Source organism: Myxocyprinus asiaticus, chromosome 14 (genome assembly GCF_019703515.2).
Source record: "Myxocyprinus asiaticus isolate MX2 ecotype Aquarium Trade chromosome 14, UBuf_Myxa_2, whole genome shotgun sequence".
NCBI lineage: Eukaryota > Metazoa > Chordata > Actinopteri > Cypriniformes > Catostomidae > Myxocyprinus > Myxocyprinus asiaticus.
This window is the reverse complement of record NC_059357.1, coordinates 45,460,163-45,479,013: the sequence shown is the minus strand read 5'-3', so window position 1 is coordinate 45,479,013 and position 18,851 is coordinate 45,460,163. Positions and strand designations below refer to the sequence as shown.

The following is an 18,851-nucleotide window of genomic DNA, read 5'->3' as shown; positions in this document are numbered from 1 at the left end:
ATTACATAATATATTCCATGTGGCTTATTACACACTGGTTCAGCTAGATAAAACAATGATAACACTTTCAATTGAGTTGTCTTCACCTGCTGCGCACAAAATGATAAACATACAGCATAGTCTGGTTCACGAATGTATTAATCTTCTTTTAATTAATTAATCAGAAAGACTCAAACTCAAGAGTTATCAGTTTATTTTAACAAATGCTTTACTGAATCCTTCAGTGGTTAAACATGATTCTTACATACTGAACAGCATGTTTTCATTACTATTTCTCCAAATGACCCAAGATTATAATATGCACTTGAGGTACATGAGACTTAAACATGCCTAGCGTTACACAATTTTTGTTTGTTGTTGTAATAAATGTAATTATGTTTATTATTATTATTGTTGGGATAAAAAAAAAAAAAATGAAATATGTTAAACAGTATTGTTTTGTGTAGTATGCTATTCAGCTTGGTGGGGAGTAGTGAACTGTTCAACTGGCCCCCAGTGTACAACACCACCTGGCTAGTGGCCCCCGGGTAATTTGCATTTGAGACCCCTGTTGCAAAGGAAACATTGACATGCACATGAGAATTCATACTGTGCAGCCTTAATTTGTTTGAAATTAACATAAACAAGACATCTTTCATGAACCTTCAATACATACAGTATAAAAAAATAGATACTTGGCCCATGTAAATTTCTTCCATTTTATTGAGGATCACTTTTATTGCTTTTCATTGATATTTATATTTTCTTTTTAGACTTGATGGGAATGAAAGAGAAAAATCAAGAACCGATAGAAGTGAAAGAGGAAAGTCAAGAACTGAATGAAGTGGAGGAAGAACATCAGTATCAGAATCCTCATTTCATAACCGGAGAAAAATATTTTGGTTGCTCACAGACTGTGAAGAATTCCTCACAAAACAGAACTCAATCCAACAATTCCTTTACCTGCCCTCAGTGTGGAAAATGTTTTGCATGTAGAGGAGACCTTAAGGTTCACTTAAGCCATCACAATGGAGAGAGCCCTTTCACATGCCCTCAGTGTGGAAAGAGTTTTAAACTGAAAAGAAGTCTTAACCATCACATGAACATTCACACTGGAGAGAAACCTTTCACATGCCATCAGTGTGGAAAAAGTTACACATACAAATCTGGCCTTGAAAGACACACAGTATTTCACACCGGAGAGAAGCCTTTTACATGTCCTCAGTGTGGAAAGAATTTCAGACATAAACACAGTCTTCAGAAACACATACGAACTCACACTGGAGAGACACCTTTCAAATGCAATCAGTGCGGAAAGAGTTTCAGACAGAAACACAGTCTTCAGATACACATAAGAACTCACACTGGAGAAAAACCTTTCACATGCCATCAGTGCGGAAAGAGTTTCAGACAGAAACACGCTCTTCAGATACACATAAGAAGTCACACTGGAGAGAAACCTTTTACATGCCATCAGTGTGGAAAAAGTTATGCAGACAAGTTTTGCCTTAAAAGACACGAAATATTTCACACTGGAGAGAAGCCTTTCACATGCCTTCAGTGTGGAAAGTGTTTCAGACGGAAAGAAGATCTTAACAAACACATGCAAATTCATACTGGAGAGAAACCTTTCACATGCCTTCAGTGTGGAAAAAGTTACATGGAAAAAATAGGCCTTAAAAGACACATGCTATTTCACACTGGAGAGAAGCCTTTCACATGTATTCAGTGTGGGAATAGTTTCACATCTAAACAGTCTCTTGATGTGCACATGAGAGTTCACACTGGAGAGAAGCCTTTCACTTGCCATCAGTGTGGAAAGAGTTTCGTAAAGAAAGGATACCTTAATGTGCACATGAGAATTCACACTGGAGAGAAGCCTTACATATGCTTTCAGTGTGGGAAGAGATTTGTTCGTATAGGAAACCTTAACATGCACCTGAGAATTCACACTGGAGAGAAGCCTTACACCTGCCTTCAGTGTGGTAATAGTTTCACGTGTAAAGGATCCCTTAATGTGCACATGAGAATTCACACTGGAGAGAAGCCATACACATGCCATCAATGTAAAAAGAGTTTCAGTCGGTCACAAACCCTAAAAAAACACGGGAGAGTGCATGCTGGGAAGAAGCCATAACTGCTCTTCATTTTGGAAAAGTCATAGAAAAGGCCATTGACCAGAGTTGTAGTAGTGAGCAAACTGAGAGTAATGTTATGTCATTTAGAGATTAATGGACTTTGACTTGTACACAGACTTGGATGAATTTCTACTTGGACTGGACTGGAAGATTTTCCGAGTCCATGGCATTTGTGACACATCAAAAAGAAAGAAAAATAGAACTGTCACATTTTAGCTTTAATTTGGGGGGAAACCAGATGTTTTAGATGGCTTTACTTCTCAGCCCCAGAAAAGCAGTTCGTTATATGGGCTAATGTGCTTATTAAACCGCAAAAGCTATGATTTACATTTACTGCATGAAAAGAGTCAAATCTGGAAAAATGTGGGAATAGTAAACTCCCACTTCATGTTTGTCAGGTGTATTAGGGAAAACACGGATCCAAGTACCATGAAACCGTTAAGGCCAAAACATACTTCACGTAAGTACGCAAACGCAGACGTGAGTACTTGGCCCATGCATGGCCAATGCGTGGTCCCATTGTACATACATTACGTGCGCTCTTGCGTTGCTCTGGTGGTTACAAACCTCAGACCTCAAGAGGACAATAGATTTTTTAGGCGTGACCACGAAACCGGTGCTGCGTCCGAAACCAGGAATATGCTGCATTCGGAGGCTGTATACGGAGGCAGGATGAAAATAAGGTGCTTTTCAAACTGTTCGGAGACCAGCTCCTTAAGAGTTCCATTCATTCAAAACAGATGTCAGCTAAGCCATTAACAGATTAGGCAGCAAGTCAGCTGCTTACGTTTTCGGATGCAGCCCGGATGTGGTAGATGAGTCGATAGTTGAGGAGTGGGGTGAGACACGAGAAAAAACAAGTTTGTTTGAATGAACTGGGGAGACAAAGTCATACATATTTTTTCGAAAAGATTCAACTCAAATTGCTGCCAGAGTCCGCCATGACAGTTATTAGGTAAAAGAAGAAAATCCACTCTAGCGCCCCTTGCGGCAATGCTGAAAATGCAGCACGTACTTGTGCTGTGTTATAAATTGAGCGTTGACACATTTCACAACGTAACATCGCGTGAAATCGAGCTTGCTTAGCAAGGTACGTCTGCATTCACGTACTTTCGTAGAGTATGTTTGGGCCTCTAACATCCACAAAAATTCACATACCTCAATTCAGTGGACAACTAAAGGGAACCGTGAAGTTTGATGGAAATTTATGGTTGAAATTCTGCTGGTTGTGATGACTGAAGGAAGTCCTGCTGTGAGGGCTTTTACATGTTAATTAGGGTGACCAGATGTCCCCATTTCCCAGGAACAGCCCCGGTTTTTTGGTGGTCTGTCCCCAACTGGAGCTGTCCCCATAAATGTCCCCGTTTTTCCCGAGCATTCAAAACAGCCCGCATAGTGAATTATATTAAATGGCAAGTAAGCCCGAACAGCAAAGACTACCATGTGCTGTTTATTTTTATCAACAGAGGGGGCTGCTCGCTATAGCAGTTCAATTCATTCATCTTCACTGATTATTTGGTCAGGCCAGTTTTGCCATCAAGAACTGGACCAGAAAATTGAAGAGAATTATCATAATTGTTATAAGCTTCAAGGTAAGGCACATATTAGCTATTTATGTTATAAAGTTATATTGTTATGCATTTTATTTCAGGTTCTGAATTCAATACAGGATTGTATTGAAAGTTTGGCCTTCATAATGCGGGAATTCCTGCACAAACTATAACATGCTGGGGAAAAGTAGTCAAATTAATACCTGCAGATGAACAAATAAAATCATTAATTTTATTTTGAATCAGTGTGTGTTGTGTATATCAACTCTGTATCGGCCCACCATCCCCAATCCCTCCCTCCTGCGCTAGTAATATTCACACATTTAAGAAAGTACCTTCTCACATATTTGCTCATTTGTTGTTTTAACATATACCCAAAATAAATTTCAAAGAAGAAAATGACATTAATAACATGGAAAATTTAATAAAAATGTATAATAAAATATCTGCAAAGAAATGTACAGTTAGTCAGTACTTCACAGCATAGATTACATCACGTCTTGCAGGGAAACACTTGACTGAAAAGGAGCACCATAATGCATAACACTTGATCTAAATATAAGGTGGTAATTAAGAAAAACAGGTCCATATGAGATACGCAAACAGTTAGGTAAAATAGTGTTATAATTATTATTATTATTAGACCACTAAAAATGATCAACTTTACCTCCATGTTTGAATTTCATTGAGACATACGGTATTCAATACAGCATGATACACCACACCATAAAACAATTATTTCCATGATTTGTTAACTATATTTTTTGCCAAATCAGCTTAGATTCACTAATGTAATCAGATAACACAAGAATTTATGTTATTGAGTAAACTAATGGCACAATGGCAATGCACTGATGTAATGTATAAAATAATAATAATAATAATTCCACTAATTGTTATTTACTATACCTTTTTATTCAAATTATTATTTATTTTATTAACAAATGTTATTTTAAATGAACTCAAAATTGTAAGGCAACCAGGTTAATTGCTTTTTTAAGTTAAACCAAAAAAAAAAAAGTTTTTTACAGTGCATAGTTCAGCACATTCACCATGGTCAAAAATACATAAAATCTGATTTGTCCCCTTTTTTTTCTTTATCTTCAGCCATTTTATGACAGTGAAAGTGGAGAGAGACAGGAAACATAGGGAAGGAGAGTAGAGGAATGACATGCAGTAAATGGTCTGGCCAGCTGGGAATTGAACCAGGGACTTGCTGTTCATGACATTTGTGCCCATGTGGTATGTGCTCTAACCACTTGGCTATCAGATCACCTGTTTTTTTTTTTTTTTTTTTTTTTTTTTTTTTTTTCAGAAATCTGTGTTTTCACAGTACAAGGAAAGTCAAATAACTGAAAGTTTGGCTTATTGTCAGCTACAGTGAACTACATTACTGTACAGACAAACATGCTAAAATAAACACTCAGAAATAAAAAATTGTTAACCAAACAGTGGTGATATTTAACTCAATAATACCTACATTTAATTTGAATGGATAGTTTTGACCGATATTACGGAAAATCTTTCACTCAATCATTTTAAAATGCAGCGATTTATCTGGGTTTTGGTTTTTTTTAGCTTATGTACATTTTCAACACCTACACTGTTACCATGTGCTGACATTATAGTTAATTTCAATGGCCAGTGGATAACAACTGCCTAAAGCATTTGGGCAATAGCCATGATCACTTGGTCAGAAAATGTCAACAAAACTGTAATGCAGAAAATCACACGAGTTTATTAATATACTTTTTTCTTTTTTTTTTTCTTTTTTTGTATGGTACTAAAGAGATTGAATGCAAACAATTGAATCTGTCCAATTAAAAATAGTTACTGTACAATGCAGTAGTAAACTAAAATTAAGAAGTTAATAAAATAATAAAAACATAAAAAAGAAAGTAAGAAAAGTAGAAAATGAAAGTTACAAAAAAACAAAATTTATAAACTTCTGGTGTTAAAAAAAATTCTGACGTGTGCATAAAAAACTAAAATATGAAAACTTTAGGAATCATATAGGCCTAAATCTCAACCATTGTGCACAGTGGTATTACTGCTAATAATTGTTGGTGTAGAAAATGGAGGCACGTGGATACAAAAACAGAGGGAAGCGGATACAGTGACACCCGGGACGCACATGTTAAATCTGCATGTTGTACAGAGACTGATCCACATCTAAAAAACTAAATTGTGCCCAAAACAAAAAATTACCAAAATTGCTAGTGGGGTGGCTAATGGGGTCACTGGCCACTGGTCTGGGTGAAGATGCAACCATGTTATCTTTGAAACAACATGCTGTTAGGTCAGTGTGTGCTGCAACGTGTATCTTTTTCCTGAGCAATAATGTGGAGGTTTTCAACAGCTTTTTTGCAGCCAAGGCTTTAAGGTGTGTCTGAAAAGACTTTAAAAAATAAACCTACTCTGAGAAATATTTACTGGAGTTAAAAGTGTAACAACTAGCCCCGGTCTCCCCCACTGTTGAATATTCATGATTGACACCCCTCACCACCCCTCATCCCCACATACCAGAGCATGGGAGCGGAGCGTAGTGGTGATAATTTCACCTGAGCGGAGAGCGCCTTTTTGAAGACTCCGCTTGCTTAACCCAGAATGCGCTTCGTGATATGCTGGTTTGAGAATCTGCAAAATAAGCAATAGGCCTGAGGTTATGGAGCTCTAACATTGTTTTAGTGAAGTTGCAAACCTTATAGCCTAAATAAATGCAAAGTATAAATCAAAGCTAAGAACGAGGAAATTGAAAGGGAGTGTGGAGAGATTGTGAGAATTAGCAAATATTCCTTTTGGAATCGTACGCGTCACATTGCCTGAGAGCAGGAGGATGTGCTACGCAATGTAGTGCAGCTAAAGGTGAGCTAGTAGAGTACACTACTATTCGATAATAAATTAATAGATAAGTAATGTATCTTGTTGTTTTGCCATCATGTCAGTGCAGCTGTCAGCTAGATGCAAGCCCGGTTCTGCGGTGTTGCGAACGTTAGAGCACCCTCAGTTGAACATGTAAGCTTAATAATACTGTAAATTGGCAAAGCATTTTTCCTTGAATCCCGGTGAACACACACAAAAAAATCCCTGCATCAAAACCAATAAACATATATGATCTTGCAGATCAGTGTGTCCTAATTTGCAGGCGGAGCATTCTGCTTTCATGCCTCTATTGTATTAGTAAAGATTTCCGCTCTTGCATAGAGAATTTCATAGTGGAATTATCTCACTTAATCGACCAGCTTTCGATTTCTGCTTCGGGATAAAGTGGCACATAACTGCTGGTTAGTTTCCCAAAGACAAATCCACACCTTAACGAGAAGTGAAACGTAAAAAAACTGATTCTAGATTAGTGGTTGCAGATAACATCTTCGACATCTCTTGCTGCATTCATGAGCAGAGAAAAAATCTGTAAATGATTGTACATTAGAAAAAAAAACTTTTCTTAAAAGAAGGCAGTGTAATTTGTGAATTAAATCATTTTTATTTGTTTTAGGATCATTAAACATGATTTCATCTAATATACATATTGGACAAAATCTCACTTTATGCAGGACAAATATTTTCGATTTGTTAAATCCATTGCTGTACATATAAAGAGCGCATGCACAACGTTTGATCGTTTGACGCGTATAAAGTCCAGATTCACTTTATAATGCTTTAAAAATATCAAGGAAAAACAAAGGGGGCACATGCTATCTACTAATATAATAATTATTATATAAATAACCACAGTCCTTTAGATTGCATTTGATCTGTACATATAAAATTGTAGGGAATATTAATAAAGCAACAACACTTAAAAAGAGAATGCGAGTATGCGAGTTTCCGCGCCAACACACATATCACTTGTAGAGGCATCTTTGATGATTTGTTTAAAGTAAATAAAGGTAATTTAGAACAGAAAAAATGTTACGGCATTATATGAAAATGTTCAGTGGCATATGTGCTAACAGAGAAATATTTGACTGAAGTGGAGATGACAATATTTGACAAAAGATAATGAAGGTCTGGTTGACCCGATTATCTAACAGCCATTGTAAACCAGTCCAAAATAAACAGCGAGATTTGGTATACTAAAACACAACAGCATAATTTCAGATGTGTACATTACTAATCATTTGATAATTTAATAAATGTCGGCCTATAGTAGGCTATATATATTTGCCTCACCTCAGCCCATGTGGGCAAAGGGGCAGATGCTTGGGCAATTGTAGCTACCCCCCTGTGTATGTGTTTGGAACCAAGTATAGTACAGAGAAATTTAATGTCAGAGCGGGATTTGAGCGAACGCTTTTTTACCGGTGAGCGTGAGCGGTACTTGAGCGGAGCGTCCGCTTGAGTGGAACGCACGTGCATGGAGCAGGTTATTGAGAGGAGTGTCACACTGCTCCTCTTCGCTCACATGCTCTGCCACACACCTCCACCTCACAACCCCACCCCCTCCTGCACAGACTTGTGTTGTTCTGATCTCTGGTCAGACTTGAGTCATTAAAAACACAACTACAAATGCTACAGACAGACTGTCAGACTGCAACATTCAAATTAGAATCTTCATAAAAACAATCCACTAACCAGGTAAGACAGATGATTTGTACTCTATTAAATGACAATACTGTATTTAACTTCATCTGATTTTAACTGCATTATAATCTTACATCATGATTCCTCTTTTCAACAGAATAATTTTTCCCACACGACCAGACTCAACTCATCTTCAGAGATTATGTAAGGTAACATTCAAACTGTTGTAGCAATCTTTTAATATAAATTTTTATGTTGGTTTACCTATTCAGTCTTCTGTTACTAATAATATTTGATGTCTTTTAAGTGTCCTGCATGACTTATAATGAGACTATACGGAAGAAGCATTCTTACTTTCATCTTGGAAAAGGCAGAGCTGAGAGACTCAATCAAGATTGATGCAAAGAGAGAGAAGAGTAAGTTTAAAATCTATTATACAGTTGGTGTATCTTTTTTAATGCATATGTTGTTAGGATTTCTTTAAGTGGATGTTTTCAGTGGTTAAATTACTTGTGTTTTTCAGTTGCTGGAGACCAGGTATTGGCGCACCATTTGTTTTTTCAGTCCAGCAATGTACGCGTGTGCTCCGGTGTAGATGGCGTGTCCAGAAAACTTTAAAAAGGCCAAAACTTAAAATCCAGTATGCCAGTCCATTTATTTTCAAACTATAACTCAAATTATAACAAAGTAGGCTATCTCCTCAAAATAAACACACCGCCTTTACCCTGCTCACGGTCAAAAAACAATAGACCTTGCTGTGTGCAACACCTGTAACAATTAGTCCAACACTTAAATAGGTTACCATAGCTACCTACAGTGCCCCCAATTGTCACCATTGAAATGGCTCCAACACAGCCGGCCCTTAAATGTTTATGGCTGTACAAGACATAACAATTACAATTGTTTACACGTGGAGCCATATACATTAAAATTCAGAATCAACTAAATTACATTATTTTCAAAATATAATTACTTTATAACAAAAAATAAACCCCCTTTTTTCCTAATTAACATGTCAAATTTGTATGCTGACAGTTAACCATTTTCTACCAGTAGACACAGTTTTGTCACTGGTCTTTCAATAATATTTGTGTTTGTTTTGATTTGAACAGATCTGACCACTCCTGCTTTGTCAGGGAAAGTTGTGATTACTTTTCTGATCATCCAGGAATTTCATGGGGCAGTGGCATCTGCGATCAAAACGATGTCCCCTGTTGCAAGATTTTGTTTTGTTTCATTCCACTTTTGCATTTCCTGTAATGCAGCAAGGTATTCTTTGGACCATCTTTTCCAGAATAAATCTGAAATGTACTGTTTCCATCTTCTTCTTGCGTATTGGTCCTTTCGATCAAACAGGCCTGGAGGAAAAATCATTTTCCTTTTCAATGTGAGAAGATGGTTTGGCGTCAGAGGTTCCAGGTCGTTAGGGTCCTCTGAGACCTTGGTAATGGGTCAGTCTTTTAAGATTGCCTCAGCTTCACATAAGACAGTGACCAAGGCTTCATCAGTTAAGGTTTGTTGATGTAAAACAGATATCAGCACCTTTCTAACCAGCCTGATCATGCTTTCCCAAGCACCGCCATGATGTGAAGCTGTTGGTGGGTTGAAACTCCACTTGATGTCATTATGCAGTAAAGCTTTCTCAATTGTCCCATTGTTCAATTCTGCAGTTGCTCTTTTCAGCTCCTTCTCTGCTCCCGTGAAGTTTGTGCCGTTATCTGAGCGGAAGTAAGACATGGGTCTTCTCCGGTACACAAATCTACGAATGGCACTGATGCAAGAGTCAGTGTCCAGTGAATGTGCCACTTCTAAATGCACTGCTCTGCTTGCCATACACATAAAGATGACTCCATAACGTTTCACATAGGAACGTCCTTGCTTTACCTCAATGGACCCAAAGTAATCCATCCCCACGTTGGTATATGGAGGTAAGTCTGGAGTTGTTCTTTCTTTGGGGAGGTCTGCCATCTTTTGATCAAAAATTTTTCCTTTGTGACGCTTGCAAAAAGCACAACATGTCAAGATTGTTCTTGGGGCTGCATTGGTGTGAGTGATCCAATACTTTTCTTTCAACCTGGAGAGTATGTAATTTCTCCCGCCATGCCTTATCTGTTTATGAACGTGTTTGAGCATTAACATGGAGATGTGCTGATCTTTTGACAGGATGATTGGGTGCTTGCTCTCTTCTGGCATTGCTGTCCTGGACAGCCTTCCACCTACTCTTAGCAATCCATCCTCTAGAATAGGGTTCAGCTTGTAGATGGGACTACTCTTTTTCACAAGTTTTCCAGATAATAGTGCACAAATCTTGTTGTTAAATCTTTCCTTTTGGCAGAACTGGATAATAGTATTTTCTGCTATTGACAGGTCGTCAGTTGATAAAACTTGTCCCACTGAGCCTCTGGCTTTCAACATCTCCAGGTCAATGTGATTGAGATCTGCAGGGGCATCCAACAGAAGTTGCTTCCTTTTTTGACTCAATTGCAATAGAGCTTTCCTTACTTATAATATCCACGCAACTGCAGTTTTCAGTCTCTTCCAATCAGAGTTATAAATGATGAGCTGACTGGTTGCACTGCTGTTCTGTACACTTACTGCATTTGCAGAGATCTCCTTTTTGACCTCTGGATCACCTTCATCAATAGTGGACTCTACTTTGCAGTGCATCCATGTTTCCTTTGCTTTCCACAAGAATTCTGGACCTGTTAATCATGTCTTGTTGTTCAGAAGCTTGTGGACCGTCAGTCCTCTAGACGCATCATCTGCGGGATTTTGTGATGTGTGGATATACCGCCATTGTGTTGTGTCTGATGCTTCCCTAATGACAGAAATTCTGTTGGCCACAAATGTTTGGAATCTCTTTTTTCATTTTTGATGTATTTCAAGACTGCGCTGCTGTCAGTCCTGAAACAGGATTCTTCTAATTGAAGCTGTAATTCTGTTCTACCAACTACCCGAACAGCCCGAACAGCCAACAGCCAAGACAGCGGCAGTGAGTTCTAAACGAGGGATGTTACTGGTTTAAGTGGTGCCACTGTGACTTTTCCAAGAAGGAAACAAACATGTACATCACCTAGTTCATTCTGTAACCTCAAGTATGTTACTGTGTCATACCCTCCTTCACTGGCATCAGCAAAGTGGTGCAACTGGGCATGGACAGGTGGTCCAAAATCATGTGGTTTTAAGCACCTGCTCCCTCGGAACCTCGAAAGCCCTTTCAGGTCAGTCAAACAATTGATCCATTGTTGTCTTAGACCTTGCGGAATTTCTTTATCCCAGCCATAATTCTTTATGCACAACTCTTGTAAAATGTGCTTGGCTGGAAGAGAAACTGCTGCTAGGTACCCTAAGGGATCATACACTGAGCTAACAACTGATAAAATCCCCGTTCTTTGCAGTCCATGCGGAAGTTGAAGGTGTCGCTTTCCATACATGATTGGAGCCCCAAGGCTCTTTCCATTGGGAGTTGGTCTCTGTCTAAATTGAGCTCACTCACATAGAGTGGTCCTTCTCAGGAATTGCTTGGAGGACTTCACGACTGTTGCTGATCCACTGTGTAATGTGAAAGCCTCTTTTTTGGCAAAGGTCACCAAGGTCATTAACAATCAGTATTGCTTTCTCCACAGATGGTGAGCTTTTCAGGCAGTCATCCACATAGAAATTTCTATGCACAGTGTCAATCAATTTCTCCGCAAAGCTGCCCTGGTGGTCGTCTGCAGTCTTCCTCAAAGCGTAGCAGCACAGCTGGGAGACGACACTGCTCCAAATAAGTGTACAGTCATCCTGTATTCTGCAACTTCCTTGATCAAATTTCCATTGGGCCATCATAGGAATCGAAGAAAGTCCTTGTCTTCCTCTGCCACTTTGACTTGGTAAAACATGGATTTTACATCTGACATAAAGGCAATGGGTTCTTTGAATCTTAAGAGCACTCCTATTAAGGAACTTGTAAGGTTCGGACCCTGCAGAAGTTGATCATTCAAGGAGTTTCCTTTGAACAGTCAAAAATGACCCACAACTTGCCTTTGCGTGGGTGGTAAACCCCTGATGAGGAATGTAAAACACATTGATTTCACCACAATGCAATTTATCCTGTGGGACCATTTCAGCGTAACCATTGTTGATGACATTCTCAAGAAATTCTGTGTACTCTTGGTGGAAATTTTCATTCCTTTCCATTTTCTTGCGTATTCTAATGAGGCGTTGTTGAGCAACACAACGGTTGTTTGTCATTGTCACCTCTTTGTTTTTGAATGGCAGTTTTAAACTGTAATGTCCGTCTTGCCACTTCACAGATTGCTCCATAATTTCAATGAATTTTGTTTCCTCTCTTGACATTCCTCAGCAACTCTTTCATTTAAATCATGTTCGTACTGCTTCTCCAATAGCAGCTCATGTGACTCAACAGATACTCTATTTACAGTGGCAAAATAACAGCTGTCATCATTAAGGTTGCCTTTCCAATCCCCATATGAACCACTGACAACCCACCCCAGTAGGGTTTTAATGGCAAATGGTCCCTCACCTTGGCTGTTCACAATGTCCCATGGTTCCAGCAACTTTGAAGCGTTTGTACCAACTCCACTTCGGCATGGATTTCAGGGATGTCAATGTGATCAAGGTAGGACCACTTTCTGAGGGTTTCCACTTTGATGATGTTTACTGTACTCACTGGCATAGTTTTTTGTGTGTAAACATTTGGAAGCCTGTAGTACCCTTTTCCATTAAGGCTAAATATTTCTAGTTCATTTACAATGTATGTTGACACCGATGTCTTTGGGCACATTGTTAACAAACATATCTTTGATCTTTTCCCAGCCACGTTCAGCTTTCACATCAGAGCTTCAGAGCAGAATGTAGATGTTGTCCCATTGTCTAGAAATGCGTATGTATGAATCATTTTGTTGCCTTTTCTTGCTTTCACCTGAACTGGAAGTATTGGGAGCATTCCATTGCTACCGGCCCCTGTTTGGCTTCCAAAGGCTTGAGTTGACACAAGTGTGTTGTTTACAGTTGGTTCAGGTTACTGGAGTTTATACCATTGGTGTTCAATGCCTTGTCCATTTTTTTTCTTGAAGTGAATGTGTAAAGCTGTTGGATGGTTCTGTTTGCCTTTTTTACAGGTTATGCGCTTATCACATTTCTTGCTCAAATGTCCAGTGTTGAGACACCCAAAGCAAGCTCCTTTTTCCATTAAGAAGTTGATTTTTTCACGATGTTTGCTTTTGGCAAATTGTTGACATTCATCCAGAGAGTGACCTTGTAAACAGAATAAACAATTGATGTTGCTCTTTGTGTCCCTCTGTTTGGTTTCTTTTGTCTGCTTGAGTTGTAGTTTGTTAATTGCACAGACATTTGTAGCAAAGTTGTCTCGTTTCAATTTTGGTTTTACCATATACACATCCCTTTTGATATGCATTCCTCTTTCTGTGGTTTGAATATCCCCAAAAATTGGATCAGACAAGAGATTGACTTGGCATTCCACAAAGTGCACAACGTCATTGAAGTTTGGTTTGTGTTTTTTATTTTTACGAATATTACCTGCAATGCTTCTGAATTGTTCCGTCAGTTTAAAAGGAAGTTTTGAAATGACAACTTTGAGATTAGCAGACATGTCAAGTTCTTTATGTCCTGCAAATCAGTGTTGTTACATCCACGTAGGAATAAAGCATAATCCTGGAGCAAGGAAACATTTTCAGCCTTAACAGCAGGCCAGATGAGAACTTTTTCCATATAAGCTGCAGTGATCTTTGTTTCATTGCCAAAATGCTCTTGTAGGAGGGCTTTGGCTGTTTCAAAGCCTCTCTCTGCACTCATGTGTAAACAGCTTTGCACATGGTCTCGTGGATGCCCTCTGGTGTATCTTTCCAGAAAATACAGGCAGTCCCCTTTAGTTGCACTTTAAAATTTCTGCACTTTAAAAAACTTTTCAGATTTCCAGTTCAGGTGAAAAGTTGCACAAAAAACTTTCAAAAGGCCAAAACTTAAAATTGGATATGCCAATCCATTTATTTTCAAACCATAACTCAAATTATAACAAAGTAAGCTATCTCCTCAAAATAAACACCTGCTCACGGTCAAAAACAATAGACCTCGCTGTACGCCACACCTGTAATAATTAGTCCTACACTCAAATAGGTTACCATGGCTACCAACAGCACCCCCAATAGTCACCACTGAAATGGCTCGAACACCAGGTCAACAGAGACAGACACAGGAGGATTGTGTGGACATGATGTGTGATGAAGAAGATGGTGTCGTCTATGGGAGGCCAGTGTGGGTTGTAAAATCAGCTGCTTTGAGAAGTTCCATTTCAGGAGCTAAAGAAGAGACTTGATGCAGACCCATTGTAACAGTATAAAGGATGGGCAAGGAGGAGGCGGGAACCGGCAGAACAGTCAACGTAACTTTTAATGTCAAACATAAACTTAAAACAACATAAGACAAACAAACATGCAGCTTGACCGCGTGCATTTCTCTCTTCCGAACCGGTGTCTCCGGCTGCCCCTTATCTCGCTCTCCCACTGATCAGCTGATTCAGCGCCGGCCATGCTCCATCACGGCCTGGCCATGCCCTGCTTCTCGTCACACCCATAATATACTGGGAACAAATCACTTTCGTGTGATGACCAGTGACACAGAGTCAGATGTCAGTTCATTTACTGAACTCTAATTGAAGGTTCACAATGTGTTTCAGATGTTTGTATATTTTATTATTGCTATATTTTGTATTTTCCACGTTTTCCTTTTAATAAAGATCTTTAAACCCAATTATTGTCTCAGCATTTATGTTGTCAACATTGATTAAAGGCCTGTAATAAGAGGCATAAGCTAAATGATGTTTGGGATTGGGTGGGCTACATTTTTAAGTTTAACCAATAAAATCAAAGCCAATTCATGCAGTGGCACAATAGCTGTCAAGATTTAGGGATGTGCTTAATAAATTGTAACCAATAAAATGAAAGCCAGTGTATGCAGTGACTCAAGTTGTCAAGATTTAAGGGTAGGTTAAGGTTAAGGGCAGCCAATCCAGTTTGAGATAAATGACCAATAGAGGTGACCATTTTATCCAAAAGGTGAGAAATGCAAATGTTACTCAGGTGTGAAAAAGTCTCCTGGTAGACAGCTTAAAAGGATTACTTACCATGGCAACAAATGGCCATAACACAGAAAGAATCGTCAGTAACTATACATTCAAAATGGTATATAATCTGATGTAATCGGGCCTGTGGAATTTGAGACTCCAGGCCAGTAGATTTTTGAATATGTCCGAAATTCAGCAGTTTATACAGGAGTCTACTGGTCCGGATACAGCTCTTTTCATGCATTGATTTACATTTATTCATTTGGCAGATGCTTTTATCCAAAGCGACTTTCAATAAGTCACTGATTTGATTTAATTATATAAATATACACTCACTGAGCACTTTATTAGGAACACCTGTACACCTACTTATTCATGCAATCAACCATCAGAATGTGGAAAAATTGTGATCTCAGTGTTTTTGACTGTGGCATGATTTTTGGTGCCAGATGGGCTGGTTTGTGTATTTCTGTAACTGCTTATCTCCTGGGATTTTCACGCACAACAGTCTAGAGTTTCCTCAGAATGGAACCAAAAACAAAAAACATCCAGTGAGTGACAGTTCTGCAGACAGTAACGCCTTGTTGAGGTCATCGGAGAATGGCCAGAATGGTTCAAGCTGGCAGAAAGGCTACAGCAACTCAGATAACCACTCTGTACAATTGTGGTTCGTAACTCTGTACGTAATGTGTTCAAAATGCTGAAATGGGTATTTAAAAGCAGGCTTAGAATATTTCTTTTAAGCCGTAAATAATTTATCTGAAAACTCTGTTACACTTTGTACGATAGAGATTCGTGCATGTGGGGCAGAGAAACTGCTGCCCTCCCAATCACCACAGCACCAATAATTTTTCCAGTGGAAATATGTGGTCAGATATGGTACTGCAACGAGCCCTCATTGAGTTGCAATGGGGCAGAAATGAGTCTGCCCATAAAGTATCAAACCAAAGGTAACTTTAGTAGCTATTAGTGTGTGCCAGCTTTAGATCTGCAAGGGAGAGGGTCTGCTGCAGTCCCAAAGATAACTAGCAGTGGTCAAGGACAGAGTGTAAATCTAGTGATTTGAGAGCGTGTCAAACACAGTATTCCAGTACACTCTCAGTTTTAAGACCAGAACATATGGGGGATATCTGCAGGTGTAGTACCATAGAGAGTGCAAGTAGGGTCACAGTCTTTGTAGATGTTTGAGAGTCTTAACTTACTTAAATGAGCTCTGTGAATGACCTTCAACTGTATAAATCTCAGACGAGCACTAGAGGAAAAAGAGTTTATTTTTTTCAATGAACTCTCCCACAAGCCCTCTTGGAGATTTAACAAAAACACATTTCTACCAATTAGTCTAAATTTATAACATATTAAACACAACATATTTGGTTGCATAAGTATTCACCCCCTACAAGTCAATATATAATATATGCACCTTTGGTAGCAATTACAGCCTTGAGCCTATGTGGATAGGTCTCTATCAACTTGGCACATCTGGACACTGCAATTTTTCGTCATTCTTCTTTGGAAAACTGCTCAAACTCTGTCAAATTGCGTGGGGATCGTGAGTGCACAGCCTTTTTCAATTATATCCACAGATTTTCAGTTGGGTTGAGGTCTGGACTCTGACTTGGCCATTCCAGGACATTAACATTGTTGTTTTGAAACCATTCTTGTGAAGCTTTGGCTGTATGTTTGGGATCAATGTCTTGCTGAAAAACAAATCTTAAATCTCAGTTCTTTTACAGACTGCTTCAGATTTTCCTCCAGGATTTCCATGCATTTCGCAGCATTCATTTTACCCTCTACCTTTACAAGCCTTCCAAGGCCTGATGCAGAGAAGCATCCCTGCAACATGATGCTACCACCACCATGTTTCCTGGTGGGGATGGTGTATTTTTGATTAAGTGCTGTGTTTGGTCTACAAACATAGCATCTGGTTTGATGGCCAAAAAGCTCAATTTTGGGCTTATCAGACCATAGAATTTTCTTCCAGCTGACATCAGAGTCTCTCACATGTCTTCTGTCAAACTCTAGCCGAACTTTCATTTAGTTTTTTTCAATAGTTGCTTTCTTTTTGTCACTCTCCCATAAAGCTGTGTGTGGAGGGTTTGAGTAGGAAGGACACGGGAGCGGTTTCGCAGTCCACGTGAGTCAACTTTTAATGCAAATGATTTCAGCGTCACAACAAAGTATGTTGTGTATGTCTCTCCATAATTTAAGGAGGTTGAGGTATTAAATTTGATGTGCTCCGCCTCTATCCATTCGTTTAACCTCATAATCGAGATCCCCGATTCGCCGTGTAACCTCCAAGGGTCCTTGCCACTTGGCGAGTAATTTTGAGCTCAATGTAGGGAGCAATACAAGTGCTTTGTCTCCCGGTGCAAATTCCCGTAGCTGGGCACCCCTATTATAGAGCCGGCTTTGTGTCTCTTGAGCTTGGAGCAAATTTTGTTGTGACAAAATATGAAATATTGAATTTCATTTTTGCTTTGGGAAGGTCCTTCCTCCCACGCCTCCCATATGATGTCATGCACCCCGTGGAGGCTTGCGGGACTTCCCTGACTGCAAATAATAGGGGTTCCAGCCATTTGTCCCAATTTCTAGCGTCTTCTTACACAAACTTGTGAATCATGTTTTTCAGGGTTCGATTAAATCGTTCCACCAGCCCGTCAGTTTGCGGGTGATAAACGCTGGTGCGAATCTATTTAATCCCCAGTAATTCATAAAGTTTGCATAGTGTACGTGACATAAATGTTGTGCCTTGGTCGGTGAGGATTTCTTTTGGAATCCCACCTGGGAGATCATTTTGAAGAGTGCCTTCGCAACACTGCGTGCTGAGATGTTGCGAAGAAGCACTGCTTCTGGATATCACGTTGCATAATCCACCAGGTCTAATACAAACTAATATCTGCGTGCTGGCCGTTCTAATGGCCCGACGAGGTCCATACCAATTCTTTCGAAGAGGGCTTTGATTAAAGGTAATGGGCGCAATGGCGCTCTTGGGGTGGCCGGTGGATTCACCAACTGACATTCGTGGCATGCCGCACACCATCTGCGCATATCCCCGTGAATGCCCGACCAATAAAAGCGGGCCATTAACCGGTGTAGTGTTCTCTCTTGTCCTAAGTGATCCGCCATAGGATTATGGTGAGCCGCCTGGGAAAAAGTTTTCCGACGGCTCCTCAGGACTAATAACTGGGTTGTATGTGAGGGCGACGTCAGGCCGGAGCTGCTGGCTATCGATTTCTCTCACTTGGTCAAAGGTGTGCCTAAGGGACTGCTCTAGAGGGAGATCCCCCTCTGGGAATGCCTTAAGGGTGGGAATGCTGGAGGACCCCCCCCCCCCCCCGCGTCACTCTGACGCAGAGCAGACGTGGACGGCCCCGGCTCCGCCTCCCCAGCCATCACGTCACACATTACACAACGAGAGTTTGGTTTGCAGGACCCACCCACACACAGCACTTTTAATAACCTTATAAACCCCGGTCAATTTGCTCCCAGAATCAATGGAAGGGTGAGGCAGGAATTAACCACGGCCCCCACTCTGTGTTTTACCCCCCGAAATTGAATGATGGTAGTCCCTACTGG

General features: G+C 39.7%; 2 protein-coding genes across 5 annotated transcripts in view; both read left to right on the top strand.

The window, feature by feature from the left end:
* The window catches only part of LOC127452156 (gastrula zinc finger protein XlCGF57.1-like), a 43,089-nt gene extending 38,450 nt beyond the window's left edge, over positions 1–4,639 (top strand). For both annotated transcript variants that reach the window (XM_051717436.1, XM_051717437.1), the window contains exon 2: positions 753–4,639. In XM_051717436.1, coding sequence (XP_051573396.1) covers positions 753–2,116 — 1,364 coding nt within the window. In that variant the 3' untranslated portion in view covers positions 2,117–4,639. The remainder of the gene's footprint in view (positions 1–752) is intronic.
* Positions 1–18,851, top strand: part of LOC127452154 (gastrula zinc finger protein XlCGF8.2DB-like) — a 467,064-nt gene that overhangs the window by 91,394 nt on the left and 356,819 nt on the right. The gene's annotated exons all lie outside the window — the stretch shown is intronic.